General features: G+C 42.3%; 1 protein-coding gene across 2 annotated transcripts in view; it reads left to right on the forward strand.

Moving 5' to 3' along the window:
* The window catches only part of RFC1 (replication factor C subunit 1), a 97,337-nt gene that overhangs the window by 64,674 nt on the left and 13,362 nt on the right, over positions 1-19,301 (forward strand). The window contains exons 9-19 of one of the 2 annotated variants that reach the window (XM_040335123.1): positions 320-684; positions 3,458-3,562; positions 4,678-4,857; positions 7,230-7,334; positions 9,007-9,373; positions 14,160-14,269; positions 15,722-15,836; positions 16,066-16,154; positions 18,539-18,676; positions 18,782-18,877; positions 18,969-19,067. In XM_040335123.1, coding sequence (XP_040191057.1) covers positions 320-684; positions 3,458-3,562; positions 4,678-4,857; positions 7,230-7,334; positions 9,007-9,373; positions 14,160-14,269; positions 15,722-15,836; positions 16,066-16,154; positions 18,539-18,676; positions 18,782-18,877; positions 18,969-19,067 — 1,769 coding nt within the window. The remainder of the gene's footprint in view (positions 1-319; positions 685-3,457; positions 3,563-4,677; positions 4,858-7,229; positions 7,335-9,006; positions 9,374-14,159; positions 14,270-15,721; positions 15,837-16,065; positions 16,155-18,538; positions 18,677-18,781; positions 18,878-18,968; positions 19,068-19,301) is intronic. The other variant, XM_040335124.1, reaches the window with a different exon arrangement.

Below are 19,301 nucleotides of genomic sequence, written 5' to 3' on the forward strand. Positions count from 1 at the left end.
CCACTGTAATGCCCATCTCCCCAGTCATCGCCGCTCAGGGAAGCTCACCTAGGCAGCCACCGGGTGTACCAAGATGGCCGTCGCTCCGGAGCTAGGCCGAAGCCGTGGCCTTTCCTATGGACTCAATCTGCGGATCGCGTGGTGTGCCGATCCGCCGACGTTGACCCGTTCGGATCACGGATCAATGACAATCCGTTGCACCCCTACTTTGTACTAAAGTGTCACAATGACCTCTGCTTCAGCAGTGTGTGCCACCCAGTTTTGTGGTCTAGAAAAAAATGTGTGGCTTAGCCATTAATCTCCAAATGCTCTTTTATAGGCAGATCTTCTAGTCCACCAGATAAATCTTCTGTCAAAATGGAGAAGGGTATTAAAGAAGAAAATAAGAATTCTTCCCATGCACCGTCTGAACCATTATTTTCACACAAAAGCAAAGCCTCTTCACAGAAGACTTCTCCAGTGAAAACCAGCTCCAAGCTGGCTCTATTGAAACAAAAAGATGACTCGCAGAAAAAGGAGAAAGAAATATCCAGCCCTGGAAAATCCAAGGTTATTTCTCCAAAGAGCGAGCAACCTAAAGCCAAGGATATCGCTCCAAATAAAGAACAGCCTAAAGCCGCCATGCTTATCTCGCCAAAGAAAGAGGTGACCACACCAGTAAGATCATCTCAGAGGTATTCGGAGGTAAAAACGCTGGTGGTCTTCTGTTCATCTTATCATAGAAAAAGCAAACCTGTCAGGATCCTCATCCGTTCCCAGGAGAGAATTTCCCTTTTTATTCGAACAACTCCCACAGTCAGCAGAATCTGGTACTTTTGGCAAGTGGTATAATGGAAAATTTCTACTTCCTTTAACCACTTCCCGACCGCCGCATGTATATGTACGTCCACAGAATGGCACGTACAGGCAAATGGGCGTACAGGTACGTCCTTGCCTTTCTGCGGGTCGGGGGTCCGATCGGGACCCCCCCGCGCTACATGCGGCGGTCGGATTTGAGCGGGGAGCGATCTGGGACGACGGCGCGGCTATTCGTTTATAGCCGCTCCGTCGCGATCGCTCCCCGGAGCTGAAGAACGGGGAGAGCTGTATGTAAACACGGCTTCACTGTGGCGGCTGCATCGATCGAGTGATCCCATTTATAGGGAGACTCGATCGATGACGTCAGTCCTACAGCCACACCCCCCTACAGTTGTAAACACACACTAACTCCTACAGCGCCCCCTGTGGTTAACTCCCAAACTGCAACTGTCATTTTCACAATAAACAAAGCAATTTAAATGCATTTTTTGCTGTGAAAATGACAATGGTCCCAAAAATGTGTCAAAATTGTCCGAAGTGTCCACCATAATGCCGCAGTCACGAAAAAAATCGCTGATCGGCGCCATTAGTAGTAAAAAAAAATAGGTAGAAGAATACGTATCGGCCTAAACTGAGGAAATTTTTTTTTTTTATACCGTATTTATCGGCGTATAACGCGCACTTTTTTCCCCCTAAAATCGGGGGGGAATCGGGGGTGCGCGTTATACGCCGATGTCATTTTTTTACCAATGGGGGGGGAGCGGGGATTGTGCGGGGGTGTCATGCCGGCCATCCTACCTCTCCTGGGACGCCAGCGTGAGCGTACTGAATCGCTCGTCCCTTCTCTCCTCTTCTTGCTCCTCCTCCCCCTCCGAGTGTAGCTTCAGATTGGAGGAGGAGAGCGGTCACATGAGAGGAGAGCGATCATGTGACCAGCCGGGGAACACTGTATGAATGAGAGGAACTGTCCGTGCCTGAACACAGGCTACGGTATGTAGAAGGGACTGGCAGTGCTTTATTTTTAAACGTTACAGTATGCTGGCAGTCTCCTGGGAGTGCAAGGGGGCTGTGTAATGTAAATGAGCTGTACTGTGCAAGGGAGACAATGCTGTGTAGTGTATGGAGGGGGGGGGGGGGCTACATAGTGTGCTGATATCTATGCAATGTGCTGAGATCTATGCAATGTGCTGGTATCTATGTGTAATGTGCTGGTATCTATGTGTAATGTGCTGGTATCTATGTGTAATGTGCTGGTATCTATGTGTAATGTGCTGGTATCTATGTGTAATGTGCTGGTATCTATATGTAATGTGATGAGATCTGTGTAATGTGCAGGGGGGGGGGGCTTTGGAATATAAAAGGGGCTGTTGAAAGTTTTTTTCCTGAAACTTCCCTCTTAAAATTAGGGTGCGCGTTATACGCCGGTGCGTGTTATACGCCGATAAATACAGTATATGTTTTTGGGGGATATTTATTACAGCAAAAAGTAAGAAATATTGCATTTTTTTCAAAATTGTCGCTCTATTTTTGTTTATAGCGCAAAAAATAACCACAGAGGTGATCAAATACCACCAAAAGAAAGCTCTATTTGTGGGGAAAAAAGGACGCCAATTTTGTTTGGGAGCCACCTTCGCACCACCGCGCAATTGTCTGTTAAAGCGACGCAGTGCCGAATTGTAAAAACTCCTTTGGGCATTTAGCAGCATATTGGTCCGGGGCTTAAGTGGTTAACTTGAAGTTGACGTTTTTTTGTCTTTTGGTTTGAGTGGGAATCCTTTTGGATGACAAGTTTGAATTGCTGGGGTGATAGTCCTTGTCCAGGTGACACCGCAAAATAAAAACACAAACACAAATTACACCTGAAAATTTACTCTAAAAGATTTTTTTGTTTTGAAGTTTAAACCTGTTGGGGAGATTTCCTTCACTTCATATCCTGGTGACACAACAGAATTTGAAAGGCAATCTCATCAGGGACAATGGCAGCAAAAACAAAACTCCCTTAGAGGGTTTACGCCCTTCCAGTTCTATCCAAAACAAAAGGCTTTGGCTGGAGTTCTACTTTAATAACATACAACTGGTGGTGTGCGTGAATATCAGTTTAAAGACCTTCATATATTGTATGTTCTTATTGAAACTGTTCATGCATGGAGTTTCCAGGAAGAGATTTAGAACAAATACATATGAACAGCAACAATTTAATGTCAAACAGACTGAAAAGCTGATCCTAGGACCTGTGTCAATAAATGGACACTGTATGGTTTATTCTGTTCTCTTTAGAGCAAAGTCAATTTTGACTTTCAGGATGTTTCAGATTTAGCAAGTCACATATTAATTAACAGACTGATGGATCTTTCAGTTATAACTAAAGGCAAAACTTTTTTTTTTTTAGAAAATGAAAAAAAAGGGTTGCCCCAGGGATTTCCTCTTATTTCCAGTTTTTGGCTTTGGAGCAGGAAGTCGATGTAAATCTCCCCAATGGGACACAGGTGGTAAAAAAAGAAACCTGACGGGTGTTATAACCCTCCCTTACTCTATTCAAAATGGGAAAAAAAATAAAGTTTTGCCTACAGTTCTACTTTCAGAATTCTGTCGGAGGTATGTTATGTTTTAGTTTGTCATGATGCATATATAAGAATCTAACAGTGATTATCTGTAACAGACCAGTCCGGAAGATTCTGAAAAGAAACGGGGTAACTATATGGCATATAGAAGTTATCTCAGTCGAGAAGGCCCTAAAGCTTTGGGATCCAAGGATATTCCTCAGGTAAGGAGTTATGAAAAATATGATTTTCTAAATCCGCATAGCTTGGGTTAAAGTTAGGCCGAACATACACAGTGAATCCTGCTGAACCGGCCAAGATTTGAACCGTTATTGAGCAGGCTGAATGTACCAAGTTGATCGATCAACTTGGGTACAACCAGGCTGCCAGATTCTCTTACAATTATTGCTAGCGACTTCTATAGTCTCTAGCATAAATCACGGTCCCCCCAGGTGTGGGGGGGCAGTGGGCGGCGACTTCCACATGGTGTGGCTATGCCCCCATGTGGCAGGATTCTGGAAGGCAATTCTTCGATTCATGGAGGAAGTCTTAGCCCTCCCGAATATATACTCCCCTGCCAGGTGCCTGCTGGGAGATCTGGACGAGGAGGAGCTGTCGGAGTCGAGAAGGGTGCTAGTTAGAATACTGTTCTGCTATGCAAAGAAGGCGATAGCCCTTAGATGGAGAGACCCGGTTCCTCCGTCGCTGCAATGCTGGGTGGATCTGGTGAGCCGGGCGGTGCCAATGTACAAATTGACTTACATAGCCAGGGGTTGCCCTAAAAAATTTGATAAAATTTGGACTGCGTGGCTGAAATACACCTCCGGAAATGGGGAGGCGGGTTAAGTGAATATATGTTATGATCGTCTTTATGACTGGAAACTGTTTTTACCGACATATGCTTGTGACTCTATGGTTAAACATGGTTACTACGCACATTATCGGGAGTCATGTTTTACTGAACTGATATATTTTTTACTGTGTATTGCAAAAGCCATGTGATGTAATTTTTTTTTTTTTCTGTCTCATTTTTTGTTTGTGTTTATTTTTGTGAAATCTCAATAAAATTTACCCTTTAAAAAAAAAAAAATCACGGTCCCCTCCCGGTGGGGACAGCTGCCCCGCCAGCAGAAGACAATTGCCCGGCAGCAGGGATTCCCGCATCAACACTGTGTTGATAGGGGAATCGAGCAAAGTTTTTTTTTTCCTGCAACCCGTGGCATTTTACGAGTCACTCTTTTAAGCACTTTGGGTTAGTTACTCTGTGTAGAGTCAGTATTTAATCAACACACTCCACAATGAGAAACCTAATTGTTGTATTCTCTTTAAATCTTGTTAGGGTGCAGATAACTGCATGGAGGGGTTGACTTTTGTCATAACTGGAGTCTTAGAGTCCATAGAACGAGATGAAGCCAAGTCTTTAGTTGAAAGATATGGTGGAAAGGTAACTGGAAATGTCAGCAAAAAGACCAATTACCTCATCATGGGCCGTGACGGAGGCGAGTCCAAACGTGAGAAGGTATGGTTCTGTATTTTGTATGAATAGAAAATAGGTTTTTGAAACCGTAAGCAGAATATGAAATGCATTGCTTTTAATTAAAATAAATATATGGATATATAAACTTGGTATCTTTTTCTTTCTTTTTTTGTCACAGCCTGTGATTGGCTGTCTAGTAAAACTGTTTTGGGCAACTCTACAGCTGCCCGATCACTTTTATGGTACAGAGCAAGGCCTCCACTTTCCGCTGCCTCCCATAGTTATTGACCCCTGATGCCTCCGTAAAGATTACCTGTCACCTGCCCAATGCTATCACATAGGCTGCTTGTTATAGCAATACGGTTAAATAAAGAAAACATTAAAGATATTATAGAGCGACAATTTTGAAAAAAATGAATATTTTTTTACTTTTTGCTGTAATAAATATCCCCCAAAAATATATATAAAAAAAAAAAATTCCCTCAGTTTAGGCCGAGACGTATTCTTCTACGTATTTTTCGTAAAAAAATCGCAATAAGCGTTTATTGATTGGTTTGCGCAAAAGTTATAGCGTTTACAAAATAGGGGGTATTTTTATGTCCTTTTTATTAATATATTTTTTTTACTACTAATGGCGGCGATCAGCGATTTTTTTTTCGGTACTGCGACATTATGGCGGACACTTCGGACACTTTTGACACATTTTTGGGACCAGTGGCATTTTTATAGCGATCTGTGCTATAAAAATGCATTGGATTACTATAACAATGCCACTGGCAGTGAAGGGGTTAACACTAGGGGGCGGGGAAGGGGTTAAGTATGTCCCTGGGTGTGTTCTTACTGTGGGGGGGGGGGGTGGCCTCACGAGGGAAAACACTGATCCTCTGTTCATACATTGTATGAACAGAAGATCAGCATTTCCCCCGCTGACAGGACCGGGAGCTGTGTGTTTACACACACAGCTCCCGGTCCCCGCTCTGTAACGAGCGATCGCGTGTGCCCGGCGGCGATCGCGCCCGCCGGGCACACGCACGGGAGTCGGGGGCTAGTGGCCACTCAGAGAGCTGACGTTATACTACGTGCTCTTGCCCAGGAGAGCCGACCTGCCGCCGTAGAATGACGGCGGCTGGTCGGCAAGTAGTTAAATGGTGAGAATTTTTACAAGCACCCCTGTCCCCTTGTGCAAACTCGCATGTAGGTCCTGCAAACTAATGTAAACTGCGTTTGCACCACGTGTGCATATCACTATGATCGTCGCCGTAGAACCAACATTCACTCTACACCTGTAAATGCCTTTAAAGTTTGATGCGATTTCTTGGGTACTTGCAGTTTTTAGTTTGCGTGCACAAAAATTCATTTTATTATTATTACTATTATTAGTTTGATAAATGGCTGCACAAATATCGCATTACATAAAAAATGAAACCACCAGAATTTTATTCTCCAGGACCTCTGCTTTCAGAAAATAAGAAAATATGATTGTTGGTTCTAAGATTTGTAATGTGTGCGAAAAATGAAAAAAAAAAACGCACACTGAGGCTCTTATTATTAATATAAATGTGTGTGTTTTATTTATATATATATATATATATATATATATATATATATATATATATATATATATATATATATATATATATATATATATATATATATATATATAATTTTTTTTTTTTAAATCAACCGGAAACAAATGTGTATCTATATATTAATGTAGGTTACAGTTAACACCTAATCCACAAACACCTATTACTTAAGAATTAGTGTTAGGCGTTGCTACCACTTTAAGGTTTAAAAACATTTCCTATCTCCTCTGCCTGCCTATCTTGCATATCATGTATAACAATGTAATGGACCCCCGGCAGATTTCAGGCATCTCATTTGGGGTTGTCATGTTAATATATAACTTTTGGCAGCAAATGGTTACTGGGCTCACCACCTTGCCACGATTGACCCTTCCTTGTAAACTTAAGTATACTTGATGAAGAATACTGACCAGAATATTTTTACAAATAACGTTTTTTGCTTCTAAAGCCATAACTGTTAAAGTCCATCCTTGTCCTTGCCTACTGTAGCCCAGTAGAAATCATTGGTTAATCAGATTATCCCTTATGGCGACATTAAATATGCAAATGAGAACTGTCCCCTAAAATTCCCTATCATTTGGGACCTAGGTGTAATTCTAGTCTCAAGGTAAGTTCAGGGTGACCTCTCCCCAGCTTTGCATGTTTTGTTAATATGTTTTAGAATGTATGTGTTCAGTTGTTTTATATGCTTATGATTGTAAACCTTTTTATACAATAATTTTTTTAGACTTTTGTACAACTTTCTGTTTAAAAAGAATCCTTCAGCTAAATTTAACATGTGGTGCAATATCTGTAAAATAATGTGTGATGCAAATTTTCTGTATGCAGGCAGAAAGTATGGGGACAAAGATTCTTGATGAGGATGCCCTGTTTCATTTAATTCGCACCTTACCGGGGAAAAAATCCAAGTATGTAATAGCAGCAGAAAAAGAGGTAGGTATGACTGTAACATAGGCGTTTATTGGGAAAAAATGTTCCTGTGGGGTAGGGTAGCCCTTTAACAAACCAGGGGTGCTGCCATCCGCAAGAGGAGGGGACTCTGTATGTATGAAAACAAATTCAGGAGGGGGGGAGAGGAATGGGAGAGACAGCGCAACCACTCTGGTGTAGTAAGTTCCATATGATTTATTCAAAAGTGAATAAATGGACACATATGGAAACAGGGTGAGGGAGAGCCTGCTCCATTGACCAAGTCCCATACACACACAGTGGATGGATGAACTGAAATTCTAAAAGTGGAGTTTCCATCCCCAAATGTTTTTATTTCATTATTATGCTCATTAGACCTAAAAAAGAAGAAAAAAATGTTTTTACTCATCTGGAAATGCCTGTTCCTATGCAGTCCCACAAAATCTGCCTTTGGAATCACCTAGGATCCTGACATCTCCCTCTAATGCTCCTGGGAAATGTGTGTCATCATTTCCCAGGATGCAGTGCGCTACCCAATTATCACTCCCCATCCAAGACTTCCAGGAAGTGCTTGTGGGCTTCACAATGCCCACAAGCAAAATGACAACGGTGTAGATATAGTTTTATAAACTATGTTTTTTGAATAACTATGCGGAGCAGCGGCGGACTGTAAAATAGTAAGTGACCGGATTTATATTATAAAAACGCATGATGAAAGGACATACCTTTTAAAAAATGCTAATTGTGGTTGGAACCCCGCTTTAAGGCCTGTACACACGATCGGATTTTCCGACGAATTGTGTGTTGACAGGCTGTTGTTGGAAAATCCAAATGCTTGTACGCTCCATCGGACAATTGTCAAATTTTCTGCCAACAAATGTGTGTTGTCGGATTATCTGATCGTGTGTACACAAGTCCTTCGGACAAAACTCCAACGTACAAACACGCATGCTCAGAAGCAATGCTAACCATAACACAACATTAGCAGAAGTTGCCCAAAGGGTAGCGCTAAAGAGCTAAAAAAACATAGTTTCGTGTTTGTTGGCCATTAGTATGCAAGACAAGTTCATGGCCTACGCACTTCGGACAAAAGTCCTACGCTTTGTACGCAGAAAATCAGATGGTGTGTGCCAGGCTTCACATTTTCTGGATCGCTGTGCCGCTGGCTGCTGAATGGAGAACTGCCCGGACTTCTGGCTCATGCAATGTGCCTGGGCTTACTCCTAGATATCGATAGATGATATTGCCCAACTGGTGTCCATGGTCACAGGACGCGTTTCGAGGGACCCTCCTCTTCCTCCTCAGTTGAGGGAGTTTCCTTGAAACATGTCCTGTGATCTTCCCATTAGACCCATTATTCCTCAATGTGGAGTTTAAGCACAGTTAGAGGTCCTGGGTCCTGCCTGAGTGTGGTGGATATGTTCCTATTATGTTGAGGGGATTTGTCAGACACTGGACTAATCCCACTATGCAACATCACCAGTCAGATGGAATTTGTGCATCTAGATTCTACCAAGAGGCCGATAGAATCTCAGAAACTCGTCAGATTCTATGAGTTATGAATTATTATTTTTTCTTGGTTTTTTCAAAAGAATCGGTTGCTGTAGGTCACTGTACTTTACTCTGTGCCTTATTAAATATGTGTTTTATATTTGCACCATTATTAAAACATAGTTTGAATTTGTTTTCTGTTTAGGGGAAAGTAAAAGTAGAAAAGACCCCAGAAAAGAAAAAAGTGGCAGAAGTGAAAAAACAAAGCCCGGCAAAGAGGAAATTTACCCCCCAGAAAAGAGAATCGCCACGGGGGAAGAAACTAGCAATCGATGCAGAGCTTTCAAGTGATTATATAAAGACAAATCTAAAACAGGAGGAGAAGCCAGTCTCCATCAGATCACTGGAATCGGCAAAAACAAAGACGGAGAGTCTACTTTGGGTAGATAAATACAGACCAACATCGCTAAAGGCGATCATAGGGCAGCAGGGAGAGCAGAGCTGTACTAATAAGCTTATTAGATGGCTGAAAGACTGGCACAAAAACCATTCCGGAGACAAGAAACCTGTTGGTTAGTATACTTTTTGTCTTCTTTGGCGGTAGTGGTGTGTTTGTGTGTGTGTGTGTGTGTGTGTGTGTATATATATATATATATATATATATATATATATATATATATATATATATATATATATATATATATATATATATATATATATATATATATATAATTATGTATGTATGTATTCGGCCCGCTTGAACTTTGCGACCTTTTGCCACATTTCAGGCTTCAAACATAAAGACATAAAACTGTAATTTTTTTTGAAGAATCAACAACAAGTGGGACACAATCATGAAGTGGAACGAAATTTATTGGATATTTCAAACTTTTTTAACAAATAAAAAAACTGAAAAATTGGGCGTGCTAAATTATTCAGCCCCCTTAAGTTAATACTTTGTAGCGCCTCCTTTTGCTGCGATTACAGCTGTAAGTCGCTTGGGGTATGTCTCTATCAGTTTTGCACATCGAGAGACTGAAATTTTTGCCCATTCCTCCTTGCAAAACCACTCGAGCTCAGTGAGGTTGGATGGAGAGCGTTTGTGAACAGCAGTTTTCAGTTCTTTCCACAGATTCTCGATTGGATTCAGGTCTGGACTTTGACTTGGCCATTCTAACACCGGGATATGTTTATTTGTGAACCATTCCATTGTATATTTTGCTTTATGTTTTGGATCATTGTCTTGTTGGAAGACAAATCTCCGTCCCAGTCTCAGGTCTTTTGCAGACTCCATCAGATTGTCTTCCAGAATGGTCCTGTATTTGGCTCCATCCATCTTCCCATCAATTGTAACCATCTTCCCTGTCCCTGCTGAAGAAAAGCAGGCCCAAACCATGATGCTGCCACCACCATGTTTCACAGTGGGGATGGTGTGTTCAGGGTGATGAGCTGTGTTGCTTTTACGCCAAACATAACGTTTTGCATTGTTGCCAAAAAGTTTGATTTTGGTTTCATCTGACCAGAGCACCTTCTTCCATATGTTTGGTGTGTCTCCCAGGTGGCTTGTGGCAAACTTTAAACGACACTTTTTATGGATATCTTTAAGAAATGGCTTTCTTCTTGCCACTCTTCCATAAAGGCCAGATTTGTGCAGTATACAGGGACTGATTGTTGTCCTATGGACAGAGTCTCCCACCTCAGCTGTATCTCTGCAGTTCATCCTGATCAGTCTTCTCCTTGTATGAGCTGAAAGTTTAGAGGGACGGCCAGGTCTTCGTAGATTTGCAGTGGTCTGATACTCCCATTTCAATATTATCGCTTGCACAGTGCTCCTTGGGATGTTTAAAGCTTGGTAAATCTTTTTGTATCCAAATCCGGCTTTAAACTTCTCCACAACAGTATCTCGGACCTGCCTGGTGTGTTCCTTGTTCTTCATGATGCTCTCTGCGCTTTAAACGGACCTCTGAGACTATCACAGTGCAGGTGCATTTATATGGAGACTTGATTACACACAGGTGGATTCTATTTATCATCATTAGTCATTTAGGTCAACATTGGATCATTCAGAGATCCTCACTGAACTTCTGGAGAGAGTTTGCTGCACTGAAAGTAAAGGGGCTGAATAATTTGGCACGCCCAATTTTTCAGTTTTTTATTTTTTTTAAAAGTTTGAAATATCCAATAAATTTCGTTCCACTTCATGATTGTGTCCCACTTGTTGATTCTTCAAAAAAAAATTACAGTTTTATATCTTTATGTTTGAAGCCTGAAATGTGGCAAAAGGTCACAAAGTTCAAGGGGGCCGAATACTTTCGCAAGGCACTATATATATATAAATTTATTTTTTTTAAATATATTAATATACAGACACAATATCTCACAAAAGTGAGTACATCCCATACATTTTTGTCAATATTTTATTATCTTTTCATGTGACAACACTGAAGACATGATGCTTTGCTACAATATAAAGTAGTGAGTGTACAGCTTGTATAACAGTGTAAATTTGCTGTTCACTCAATTTGCAGCCATTAATGTCTAAACCGCTGGCACAAAAGTCAGTAAACCCCTAAGTGAAAATGTCCAAATTGGGCCTCAGTGTCAATATTTTGTGTGGCCACCATTTATTTTTACAGCACTGCCTTAACCCTCTTGGGCATGGAGTTCACAAGTTGCCACTGGAGTCCTCTTCCACTCCTCTGACATCATGGATCTGGTGGATGTTAGAGACCTTGCGCTCCTCCACCTTCCATTTGAGGATGCCCCACAGACGCTCAATAGGGTTTAGGTCTGGAGACATGCTTGGCCAGTTCATCACCTTTACCCTCAGATTCTTTAGCATGGCAGTGGTGGTCTTGGAGGTGTGTTTGGAGTCGTTATCATGTTGGAATACTGCCCTGCGGCCCAGTCTCCGAAAAGGAGGGGGGTCATGCTTTGCTTCAGTATGTCACAGTACATGTTGGCATTCATGGTTCCCTCAATGAACTGTAGCTCCCCAGTTCCGGCAGCACTCATGCAGCCCCAGACCATGACACTCCCACCACCATGCTTGACTGTAGACACACTTGTCTTTGTACTCCTCACCTGTTGCTGTCACACATGCTTGTCACCATTGGAGCCAAATACATTTATCTTGGTCTCATCAGACCACAGGACATGGTTCCAGCAATCCATGTCCTTAGTCTGCTTGTCTTCGGTAAACTGCTTGCAGGCTTTCTTGTGCATCATCTTTAGAAGATGCTTCCTTCTGAGACGACATGCAGACCCCCCCCCCCCCTTCAACCTCTGCAGCAATGCTGGCAGCACTCATGCATCTATTTCCCAAAGACAACCTCTGGATATGACACGGAGCATGCGCACTCAACTTCTTTGGTCAACCATAGTGAGGCCTGTTCTAAATGGAACCTGTCCTGTTAAACCGCTGTATGGTCTTGGACACCGTGCTGCAGCTCAGTTTCAGGGTCTTGGCAACCTTCTTATAGCCTAGGCCCTCTTTATGTAGAGCAACAATTCTTTTTTTTTTTTTTTTAAAGATCCTCAGAGTTCTTTGCCCTGAGGCACCCTGTTGAACTTCCAGTGACCAGTATGAGAGAGTGAGAGCGACAACACCAAATTTAACACACCTGCTCCCCATTCACACCTGAGACCTTGTAACAATAACAAGTCGCATGACCCCGGGGAGGGCCCAATTTGGACATTTTCACCTAGGGGTGTACTCACTTTTGTTTCCAGCGGTTTAGACATTAATGGCTGTGTATTGAGTTATTTTGAGGGGACGGCAAATTTACACTGTTATACAAGCTGTACACTCACTACCTTACATTGTAGAAAAGATATAATATCTATATAGATAGATGGATATAAAACCCTTCTCAGATTATTATTTGTTGCCATCTGTGTCCCATTGCAGAGATTTCCCTTCACTTCCTGTCCCATAGCCAAACAGTACGAGTGTCCCCATTTCCCTGCTATTATTTTTCTGGGGACAACCCAAAGTTTGGGGTTTTCTTTCACTTTCAATGATAAAGGGAAAGAGATCTAAGAGAGGGGCAAACACCCAAATGGGGGCAGAGGTAGAAATAAAAACTGACAGCTGTTATAACCCTCTTTATCCAAAAAAAAAAAAAAAAAATATTTGCCGCAAGTTACACGTTGAGCTTTGTGGTTCGAAAATCATTGTGTCGCAGTATCTTTCTGCTTCCCCACCATTTTTACCCCCAGTAATCGGCCCAGTAATCGACAGGTGTAAGTATCTGAATAAAATGTATAATAAAATATGGGAGGGATACAGGGAAGTCTTAAAGCTGAACTCCCGGGAAACGTAAAATTATTACTTACAATGAGGCTGCGCAAATTCTAGCTCATAGTCTGCCAAATCCTCAGACAAGCCTGCCTCTGCATGAAGGTGCACCCCCACTTTCCAGGGTGTGGGGATGTTTGTTAATCTTTTTAAATACTTGGACAGCTTGGACCTCAGATGGGTGAAGAAAGTGGAAGTTTAGCCCCCTGCTGCCTCCTTGGTTTTTCACCTCCAACTTTTCTTCTGTGGAGATCAGAGATGCTTACTTACATGCCTTAAAGTGGAGGTTCACCCAGAAATGTAAATTTTTAACATTAGATTGATGCTCATTTTGTCTAGGGGAATCGGCTATTTTTTTTAAAAACTAAGCAGTTCTTACTTTTTTAGAGAGCGATCTTCTCCGCCGCTTCCGGGTATGGGCTGCGGGACTGGGCGTTCCTATTTAATTGACAGGCTTCCGACGGTCGCATCTATCGCGTCACGATTTATCGCGTCACGAAGCCTGTTGGAAGACTGTCAATCAAATAGGAACGCCCAGACCCGAAGACCATACCCGGAAGCGGCGGGGAAGATCGCTCTCTAAAACGGTAAGTACTGCTTCGTTTTTAAAAAAACACCCGCTTCCCCTTGACAAAATGAGCATATGAATCTAATGTTAAAATTTTTTTTTCGGATGAACTCCCGCTTTAATTATTTCCACTGCATCAGTGATTCCCATGCTTTTCTGTGGGGCCCCTATATAACCATTTCGTGGCCCTGTCCTTCAGCCTCTCTTCTGTAACTTGGGTAATCATCAGGGTGCAGGTCCCTGTACTAGTTCAGCTGCGTTTCACTTGAGGTTTTCTTAATTAGTAAGCCTCAGTTTATTCTATAAGGGCGACAGATACTTTGTCATCCTAGGAGTTTTAGATTGGAATTTTAATTTTATTTTTTCATGATTGCATCAAAGCAAGCAGCCATACTACCTCGTTAAATTCAGTGTATGTGGACTGTAACCATAGTTTAGAAAACACCTCTGTTTATTACTTGCGGTTTCTCACAACGGAATTGTATTTCAGCAAAATATAACAAATTTGGAGCGAAGGATGATGGCTCTTCATCTAAAGCAGCCCTGTTATCTGGTCCACCAGGAGTCGGCAAAACCACAACGTCGGTGCTTGTGTGCGAGGTAAACGGTTTGTGCTTAGTCTTTTACAGACGTCACCTTAAAGTGGTTGTAAACCTTCAGGTGTTTCTTTTTATAAAAATAACACATGCTATACTTGCTCTGTGCAATGGTTTTGCACAGATCGACTACGATCTTCTTCTTCTGGGGTCCCCTGCTGGCGCTCCAAGCCCCTCTTCATTAGGAGCCCCTACATGAAGCTACTTTCCCTGGGGTCACCAGCACATGCTCATTTCCGAGTCCCATGACTATTGACACAGACTGCGGGACTCGGCCCGCCCCCTGCTCCTGTGTCACAGAATTTGATTGACAGCAGCGGGAGCCAATGGCTCCTGCTGCCATCAATCTGTCTGAGGAGAGAGACGGCGACTGGAGCCACTGCGCTCATGCACATCGCTGGATTTAATAGGCTCAGGTAAGAAAAAGGGGGTGGGGGTCTGGGAGGGAGCTGCAGCAGAGAAGGTTTTCACCTTAATGCATAGAATGCATTAAGATGAAAAACCTTAAGGTTTTAGAACCACTTTAATAATTTAAGCTGCTGTATTCTGTGAGTTTTCGTATGGGAATAAGAGTGGAGGTTTTGCCATCATTCTACATCACTCTCCTGCTGCTCTATTCAGTGCTGAGAGCTAAAGGAAATACCTGCTACTTGCAGTTATGGAGGAGTATGTAATAGCGCTTGGTCATTCAGTGCAATCACCCAGGGAGTCTATCGCCATGTTTGAGCTGACTCCTAACTTACGCAGGGCAGTGCTTTCTCTTGTGGCAGCTCAACAGAGCGGTGGAGGGAATGAAAGGGTGGTAAGTAATTGTTTGTGACAGTCTACAATAAAAAGTGAACTTGTTGCTTGGCCTCCATGGGGTTACCCACAAGAGTTATAATCAGTCTGTATATGCAGTAAAGTATGCTTGTTATACTTACTGTGAAAGCTAAGAGGTTAATCCTCTGCATTGTGTGTAAAGGCTGTTTGATCCTGTCTTCTCTGATCCTCTTCTTTCACTGTCCCCAATCCATCTGCTGATAGAACAGAGGCAAGGGGACAAGCTACACATGCTCTGTTTGGTGTGTTGCTAGAGAGTGTTTTTTTTATTCTTGGGAGAGTGCATGTGATCAGCACAGGGCCAATCGGCACTACCCAGACAGAGGATCAGGGGCCCTGCGGCCTCATAGGACAATCAGAGAAGAATGAAAGCTTCTACAAGCCTTAACCAGGAACTGATAGAAGTAACAAGACTGCTGTATACTGCTGATGAGATAAGGCAGTTTATATTTTCTAAAATAATTGCATTTCCATGTTCTGTGTACTGTGGGAGACCGGATATAGTGATTGCAGGGTCCTGGGTTTAGTAACACTTTAAGTAGCATGATCTGTCATTGTAATGTTTCTGATAATGTGTGGGATGGTGTGTTTGATCTCTCTAATAAAAATAAAAAATGTCATCTTTGTGAATTAGGAGCTTGGCTACAGTTACGTGGAGCTAAATGCCAGTGACACCCGCAGCAAAAAAAGCATGAACGAAGTGGTGGCAGAATCGCTAAATAATACCAGCATCAAAGGATTTTATTCAGGTAAAGCATATTACTCTACAGAATACACATGCTTTCATTTAGAGATTGTGTTAAAGTATAGCAATGCAAACTAGGTGTTAACTTTTGTCTGATCTGTGCGAGAGAGAGAGAGCATAGGCAGATTTTGATTGGATGCTTTGGAGAGAGAGGGAGAGACTCTGTAATCTGATGTGTAATGCCATGTTCTGTTCTCTGACAGTGTAACTTATGTTGTCTGTCCATTTATCAGGGACAAGCAAGTCCGTAACGAGCAAGCATGTTCTGATCATGGATGAAGTGGACGGTATGGCAGGAAATGAAGACCGAGGGGGTGTACAGGCAAGTCTATTGCCCTATTGTAGAGATCCCTGTCTCCAATGGGCACGTTGTTGTGTGTGTGTTTTTTTTTTTTTTTTTTTTTTTTAATCAAACAGAAAAAATTAAACCTACAAAACTGGGAGCTGTACAGTAAACTCCAGTACATTATAATAAAGGAAAATGTCAATGCCCATGTAGAACCAACCATGTTTCCAATAGAGGGGAAAATCCTGGAATACTCTATCGATACTACAATCCAGGCAGATATCATACTCCATGTACAATAATGGAAAGACCTACATAAAGTCAGACATAAAATATATTGAGGGGTACAGCGAAACACACAATATTCACTATAGTAAGTATGTACAGTATAGAAAGCTGTGAACGCAAATGATCATCACCCAAATGGTAGCAGATTCATCATCTATGCCAGGGATGCCCGACCAGTGGCCCGGGGGGACACATGTGGCCCGCGGAGCCCTCTGATGGCGCCCGCGGAGCCCTCTGATGGCGCCCGCGGAGCCCTCTGATGGCGCCCGCGGAGCCCTCTGATGGCGCCCGCGGAGCCCTCTGATGGCGCCCGCGGAGCCCTCTGATGGCGCCCGCGGAGCCCTCTGATGTGGCCCGCAACCTCCTGCTCTGAGATGGAATAGAATGCTAAAATCACAGGGTATATATGGGCATGTCTTTTTCTGCAGTGGTTACTAGACTGCTTTAAAACTGATCCGCAGATGCAGAGCAGTTTACCTGCACTGAGCCATAGACTTCTGTTATTACATGCGAGTTTGGTGAGCTTTCTGAAAGTGCACCAAACCTGCAGAATATAATGGATGTCTATTGCAAAGTGCAGGAAAGCCAAAGGTACACTGCGTTGCACTCGTGGTGTGGGTAAACTGCAGCGCATCAGTGCGAAAGCAGCCTTGGGCCCCTTTCATACGGTCAGTCCGACCAACTGGATCCTCCATTCACCTCTAAAGTAGTGGTAGACGTAAACCGACTTGTGTTCTACCTCCAATACGATCTGCTAAAAAGTATTGTGGGCTGTGTCCATGTCTGCTCTGCATATGCAGAGCAGACACGAACATGCCATCCACCCACTCCGCTCATTGTGTCCCGTGACTAGTTACCAAGTCGCTTAAGTGGCCCTCGCTCTTCAAAAGGTTGGGCACCCCTGATCTACGCTGATAGAAACTTGATCTAATCACCGATCCCAAAGCTTATGGTATTTAGCCAGGCATTTTCTATGTGTGTGTGTGTGTGACTTTTTTAATATAAGGTTAACAGCCGCTGCCCATTCTTGTATTGTTGGTGGAGAGACCCTAAGCCACATCCTAGCTATCACTTTTTATGACTAGAATGTTGATTCCTGTAGGAAGATATGAAAATGTCTATCATTCTCTTGATCGGGAGTAAACCCAGTATACACTGTTTAGGGCATAGAGTTAGCGGGGAGCCATCATGTAGAAACTGGACTACATGTGAACAATAACCTTGGATGATGGGGCAGGGCACAATTATTTTAACATGCATTTAATTCAATATTATAAATTGCTAAAATGAGTCATTCATTGCCGTGTTCTAGTGGGTGCATGTAGGACTGTTTTTTGTACTATAATGTAAGTCTTATTGATTGGTGCCTCCCTATGCTACACATTCACCTAGGACTACACATCTATTACTTTGGTCTTATCACAATGTTACACATCTGATTTGCATTACTTACTTGTAGCTGGCTGCTATTAAAGCCGTATCAATAGCTGATCTTTTTAATAGTAGTAGTCATCCTGGATATTTTGCTTTACATAGTAGTAGCTTACCTGTATTGCACAATGATTGCAGGCAGTTATTGAGTTTACCTTTAAAACACAATTGTGGTTGATTACTTTGCTGATCTTTAAAATGGCTAAAAGCTGTGACCTTGTGTCTGTTTTTCCTGTTTTATGCGTTGGCAGCTGTGGTAATAATGTCTATTTTAAAGGACATGAATGGTTAGGATGCAAATGTACCTGTTATTTCTCTACATCGTGCACCAGCATTATTTTTTTCCTTTACCCTTGTCCCTATAGCTATAAACAGATTATTACTCCCTGTGATGTCACCACGAGGCTTCTAAAATGATAGCAGGGGCAGCTGCTTAGTGTTAAGTTCCTTTCTCATATTGCCCCAAAACGACATGTCCCGAGACAGTATGTGTGTGGGGAGGTTCTTGGAAGTCAAAATGGCAGCACTGTTTTACTTTGGGGGGGGGGGGGCAATGCATGCAGAGTAGGACAGAGATGGGTTGTAGATATATGGAATTCAGTATTTCCGCAGACAGCGCTGACACTGCATGGGATATTTATGAACCAGTATGCAGATAAATGTAAATGTTTTCTTTTAATCTTATCTTTTTTTCGTTTCAGGAGTTAATCTCTCTGATCAAACAATCAAAGATCCCGATTATATGTATGTGTAATGATCGAAATCACCCTAAAATCCGGTCACTGGCTAACTATTGCTTCGACCTCCGATTCCAGAGGCCCAGAGTGGAACAGATTAAGGTCAGAAGATTTCCCCCTCCTTTTCCCTGGATCATGCATGAAATTTTATATTTGTTATATTATAATTTGGTCACCAGTATAACATTTGGGACTTGTTATGTTCAGGGGGCTATGATGTCTGTGGCATTCAAGGAAGGATTGAAGATTCCACCACCAGCTATGAATGAAATTATCCTTGGGGCCAACCAAGACATTCGGCAGGTGAGACTTTCTACAGAACATTTTATTTTTATTTTTTTATCAATCGTCAGTAACTAAAAGAACTTGGCCTTTGTATTTTTTTTTCTATAAGGTTCTTCATAACCTCAGTATGTGGAGTGCCCGCGATAAGGCCATGACTTATGATGAAGCAAAGAATAATGCTAAAAATGCCAAAAAGGACATCAAAATGGTAAGTGAGATTTTAGGTTGCTTAGTTTCTGAACTTGAACGGGTTTCAAATTGGTCATTTAGTTTGGTTAGGGTAACGTTTTTAGTTTTAGTGGTTATCTTCATTTGTAATTCATTTCTATACAAGTGGATAAATATTTTCAAAGCTTTGAAGAAATGCCATACTTTCTTTTAGCAGTGCAGCTGCAACGAGGCAGGTAATGCTTGTATAAGCTACAGAGCGTACCTTTACGTA

Source organism: Rana temporaria, chromosome 1 (genome assembly GCF_905171775.1).
Source record: "Rana temporaria chromosome 1, aRanTem1.1, whole genome shotgun sequence".
Lineage (NCBI taxonomy): Eukaryota > Metazoa > Chordata > Amphibia > Anura > Ranidae > Rana > Rana temporaria.